This window comes from Bison bison, unplaced genomic scaffold (genome assembly GCF_000754665.1).
Source record: "Bison bison bison isolate TAMUID 2011002044 unplaced genomic scaffold, Bison_UMD1.0 scf7180017864201, whole genome shotgun sequence".
Lineage (NCBI taxonomy): Eukaryota > Metazoa > Chordata > Mammalia > Artiodactyla > Bovidae > Bison > Bison bison.
In genome coordinates, this window is record NW_011494773.1 from 441,878 (window position 1) to 447,470 (window position 5,593).

The following is a 5,593-nucleotide window of genomic DNA, read 5'->3' on the forward strand; positions in this document are numbered from 1 at the left end:
AGCAAGGGGAGGCTGAGGCTTCAGGGTTCAGAGTGTTGTACAGGCCCAGCACCTGGGAGAGAGAGGCATCACTAAGAGGCTGGGAAAACCGAGCTTCAAGCCGGGGTCCCAGGGACTCTACAAGGTCTTGGGGCTGCTCCGTAGTCTGCGTGCTTAGTTGCTCAGTTGTGTCTGATTCTGAGACCCCAAGGATGGTAGCCTGCCAGGCTCCTCTGTCCATGGAGTTCTCCAGGCAACAGTACTGGAGTGGGTTGACATTCCCTTCTCCAGGGGGATCTTCCTGACCCAGGGATCAAATCCAGGTCTCCTGCATTGCCAGCAAATTCTTTACCGTCTGAGCCACCAAAATAGGCCACTGATGTTATTTCAGAGGACCTGGCGGAACCCAGTTTGGGTGAGTGGCAGGTTGCTGCTCACAGGGAATGCAACATACGGCACTGGTCTGAGCATTACTGGTTTAAGCATGACCCCCACAACCAAGGGACTTGGAACTGATCATGAAATTCTCTTGGCTGGGAAGAAACATGCCTATGTTGGTTCCTCCTAGCTGTAACTGGTCACTTTGGTGAGGAGCTATGAGGAAATATGCTTCACAAGTTACGGCCCTCTCTCAGATTCCCCTGGAGAGAAAGACAAGCTAGCTTCAGACGTCGACTTCCCTCTCTCTCGTCTCTTCCCTTTGTTTCAGTTTGGCTTCTTCTGTGTGTTTTACGTTATCTTTTAAAATAACTTCTACTTTCAAGAGAAAAGAATTATTAGAGTTCTTTATCTGATCGTAGATGGAGAGGGAAATGGCAACCCACTCCAGTATTCTTGCCTGGAGAATCCCAGGGACAGAGGAGCCTGGTGGGCTGCCTTCTATGGGGTTGCACAGAGTCGGACACAACTGAAGCGATTTAGCAGCAGCAGCAGCATCTGATCATAGAAGTCTTTTGGCCCCCAAACTCTCTGACATATGGAGTGGCATGTGACAGCTAAGTAATTCCCATAGTACAAGAGCAAATAAACAACTTAAAAGTCTGGTTGAAACTATGCAAGAAAGTTATAAAGGGTAGAATGTCACCCACTGGAGTTGGGCCCAAATTAGAACCTTCACCATAAGGGATTTTACACCCCAGATCATCATCCATCCACTCATTTAACATGCAGCCCATCATGCATCCTTTTTAAACAAGTGGCCTGGTCAGCTCAGCCCCAGCACCCCATAAGGCATGACCCTGTACCATACCGTGCTGTGGGTTGTGTCTGAGCTGCGGAGGTATGGGCATGGGCCTGAGCAGAAGTTGGCATAGTAGCCCTTAGGTTCATGGACCCATTTCCAGCCCAGATCCTGTCGGAAGTCAATGTAGAGAGGACGCACACAGCAGTTCTCCTCCAAATTGCTGCAACAATAGAAAAATAAATTACTAAAAAAAGAAAAAAAAACGGACAAGGAAGTCACTAACATAAAAACTCCACAAGTGGCCCTCATCTGGGCACCTGGAGTCCTTCCTGGTCATCATAAGAGGTGGCTCTGGTCAGTGGGACCCCAGGTTCAAGTGCACTGAGCTGTATTAACCATAAAAGCATTTTCCTCTGTTGAAGACCAGAATCCCAAGGACACAGAAGGTATAGATACATACACAGATAATATATGATGGAGAGAAAAAAGGCGAAAGTGGTCCTGTCCCTTTTACATCATGAATCAAAATAAAGACTTGAAGTGTTCCACCTAAAACCAAGCCCTAAGTGTTATTAGCCAACTCAACTTTGTTGAGCTGGTTTTACTCTTACCTCCCTAATGTGCACGCAACCAGAAATGAACTCTAAGCTCAGGCACTTACACGCTATAGTAAATGACTGCTCAGTCCAATTCTAGAGTCTATTGAATCAAAATGAGACACATCCTTCCATTAGACTCATGATTCCTAGATTACCCCCAGTGTGACTCTCAGGCCACTTTAGTTCTGTTGCCTGCAGGATTCCATTTGGCAACACCCCTTGCCAAGTGGGCATCTAGCCTGTGCTGAGACCTAGAAACTTGCTACTTCCAAAGGCAGCTATTGGCCAAAATCTGACTTCTTGTGGGTTCCCTGGTGAACCATGGTAGACATTCTTGTTTTTATACTCAAGAGCTGTTCCTACTCCTCTTCTCTCTTGCCACCTCCCATTACAGTCTGGAACACCAGATATTTGTTTTCCTGGCCTCCCTTGCAGGTAGAGATTGTCATACAACCCTGCATAGATCAATCAGACAGAAGCAGAAGTATGTAGTGGGCAAGGGCAAGTTCTGGCAGATATTTGATTCTTTATAAAAGTCAAAGATGAGGGACCTCCTTCGTGGTTCAGTGGCTAAGACTCCACACTCCCAATGCAGGGGACACAGGTTCAATCCCTGGTAAGGGAACTAAATTCCACATGCCACAACTAAAGATCTCACATGGTGCAAGGAAGATCAAAGATCCCGTGTGCTGCAACTAAGACCTGGTATAGCCAAATAAATATATAAATATATTTTTTAAAAAGTCACAGATGGAAAAGGAAAGCTGCTGGTTCTACTACTTCCCTCCTCCTCTTGTCTTGAGCACGGACAAGATGCCGAGAGCTCTAGCAGTCTTGCTTACGCTTATGTGACCATAACCAAGGGGGTGACAAGCCAACGTACTTGGCATGGTAGACTGGAAAGAGAGAAAGCCTGTGTCCTCAACAGCATTAAGCAAGCAGCCAGACCAACCCTGGGGCTGCTCCTACATACTTCTTATGAACAGGAAATCCCCCGTGGCTTAAGCCACTGGCCCTTGCAGCCAAGATCATCCATTCCTATCTGATAGGAGAGCCACACAGAACAAATGGACATGCCAGCCTTCAGACAGTTGGAGGCAACCACTCTGCCTTCCCTATACACTCCGTTCCTCACTCAACATCCCCAGTTCATTCTGTTGTTCCACAATAGGCCTGGTTTTAGATTTAAAAATCTCCCAATTCATTCTCCCCCGTTCCATTCAGGCGTCCTCCTCTCCAGCCAAAATGACCCATTCATGCACCTTCCTTTATTGGAAGTGCTTCCTCCTCCCATAACCCTACATACCCAAGCCTCACTCATCCCTGAAGACCCAGCTCCAGTTCCACACCCTTCTGAAGCCTTCCCTGCATCCACAGATGAGCTCCTTGTCCCAAATTCTTTTCTAAGATTATTTTTTTTAATGTGGACCACTTCTAAAGCCTTTTTTGAATTTGTTACAATACTTGTTATTTCTGTTTTGGTTTTATGGCTGAGAGGCACATGGGATTTAGCTCTCCGACCAGGGATTGAACCCACACCCCCTACACTGGAAGGTGAAGTCTTAACTACTGGACCACCAGGGAAGTCCCATGTCCCAGCTTCTTAAAGCATTTTATCCTTCAGACCTTCCCATGGATGTGGTCATTGTCTATCTTTAAGTAATCACTGTCTGTGCTTTTTTACCCTCCTTCCTTATAAATGAGAAACTACTCTAAAATAAGAGAAAATGGATGCTCTTTTTTTAACCTCTTTACAATGGCGGTCCAACTATTTCCAAATTCATAAATTCTCTAGCTCACTTCCCCGTTGCAAATGTAAACTTGTCTTATTTTCGCTCATCCAGTAGCATCCTTGGACCCTTCCTAGGCAACTGAGCCTTTAATGGAAAACTCTGCATTAATCTCCCTGCCACACAAGCAGACCTTAAGAGTATTTTAAAGCATGAAAACCATGGAGAGACCAAGCCTCTAATCCAAGTCATCTCAGCAACACTCTCGTCCTCCTTTAGTTTGTCCAGGCCTTTACAGGACTGTGCTGCAGAAAAACAGTGGGGTTCCAGAAAAACAGATTTGTAAGAGGTTCTAAATCTCCATTCCCCAAGGTGTGTGTGAAAAGCATCGAGGGCCCTCAGTTGCACAAGGCTTAGGTGTGGGGCAACAGGCGAGCGGTCAATGTTGTTTCAGGAATTCACGGGTCCTGAGAGCGCCCAGGCTTACCGGAAGCAGTAATTGGTGTCCAGGGCCCGCTTCTTCCTCTGACTGTGGCCTGGGCTGTCTAGCCGGTTTGGGGGAATCATCATGAGGATTAGATGAGGAATGTGTTCCTTCTTCTTCTTAAGTCGCCCCAGATCTCCGCGGCCCGGATCATCATCGCTGTCCACACCTGCAGAAGGAAGGAAGGTGATGGTCTCCTGTCTGGGAGGGCAGGGTGGATGCTACTTTCTCATCCCATTCCCACCCTGTTCAGGAGGTGGGACGGTGGGGTATTCGAGGAAGGCATGGGTAAGACACAGCTTCATGCTACTGTCCAGCTGCAGGAACGGGAAGACCCAATGGAAGAACTGGTATCAAGGGACCTGCAAGACGCCTGTGCTCAGATGCCCTCGTGACTCCTGAGGGTAATCCTCCAGAGGGCACAGCCCCTCCTGGGATGCTTCCTAGAGAATTTACAGAGATTCCTGAAGCATCCTTGTCACTACGAGGCTCTAACACATTCCTTTGAGTTGTCGGTTTAGATCCTGAAACTTAGAGCTTGAGGCGTGAGTCTCCTCTCATAATCTGAACTGGTCAAGATGGCATTAAGTCCCCCTATGCTTTCCAGATGTCACAATTTAAGACAGTTTGAATGGGAGCCAGAGGAACAAGAATCAACAATTGCTAACGTTCGCATCAGGCCTTCCCTGGTGGCCCAGACAGTAAAGAATCCACCTGCAACGAGGGAGACCTGTATTTGATCCCTGGGTTGGAAAGATCTCTAGAGAAGGGAATGGCAACCCTCTCCAGTATTCTTCCCCGCAAAACCCCATAGACAGAGGAGCCTGGCGGATTGCAGTCCATGGGGTCACAAAGAGTTGGACACGACTGAGGGACTAACACACACACACAACATTCACACTGCACTTATAGTTTCAAAATGTTTTCTCTATAAAACTCAGATAGGATCACGAGGTGTATGAAAACAGCAGAGAAACTCCAAAGGAAACCTGCTAGTTCATCTGCAAAGCCTGAAAACTGAATTTGAGTCTCAACTACAAGAAGATCTATTTTGATGGCCAGCTGCTGGCGGCTGTCCATCTCCACCAGGGACAGGAATGGGAGAAGTGAGATTTGCGTGGTAACAGGATGGACAGGGAGGCCTGGCGTGTTGCAGTCCATGGGGTAGCAAAGAGTCAGACACGACTGAGCGGCTGAACTGAACTGAGGAGGGACACGAGCCTCACGCATACATACTAGGACTGGGAGATCGAAGGCAAGCTGGGTCGCAAGTTTCTGTTTCTGAACATCTTTATGAACAAGATAACTATTGACTGAAGTGGGAGGATTTCATCCCAATTCAGAATGTAGGTAAGGACTTCAAAGGTCTTTTGAGCTGTGAGGTTCTGTGATTAGGATGTCAAATGATTTGCTTTAAAAAAAAAAAAAGCTCTGTTGCACATGGCAATACCGAGCCAGCACACTCTAGAACCCAACCCATGCTCTGCAACAAGAAAAGCCTGCACCTCAGTGAGAAGCCCTTGCATCACAACTAAAGAAGACCCCACATGCCACAAGTAGAGAAAACCCGAGTGCAACAGCAAAGACTCAGTTCAGTTCAGTCGCTCAGTTGTGTCCC

The 5,593-nt window shown here is 47.3% G+C and overlaps 1 protein-coding gene across 1 annotated transcript in view; it reads right to left on the bottom strand.

Annotated features, from left to right (window-relative positions):
- Positions 1–5,593, bottom strand: part of TGFB3 (transforming growth factor, beta 3) — a 25,265-nt gene that overhangs the window by 1,280 nt on the left and 18,392 nt on the right. The window contains exons 5-7 of the mRNA XM_010844366.1: positions 3,979–4,144; positions 1,229–1,382; positions 2–52 (exon numbers count right to left, since the gene is read on the bottom strand). Of these exons, the coding sequence (XP_010842668.1) occupies positions 2–52; positions 1,229–1,382; positions 3,979–4,144 (371 nt within the window). The remainder of the gene's footprint in view (position 1; positions 53–1,228; positions 1,383–3,978; positions 4,145–5,593) is intronic.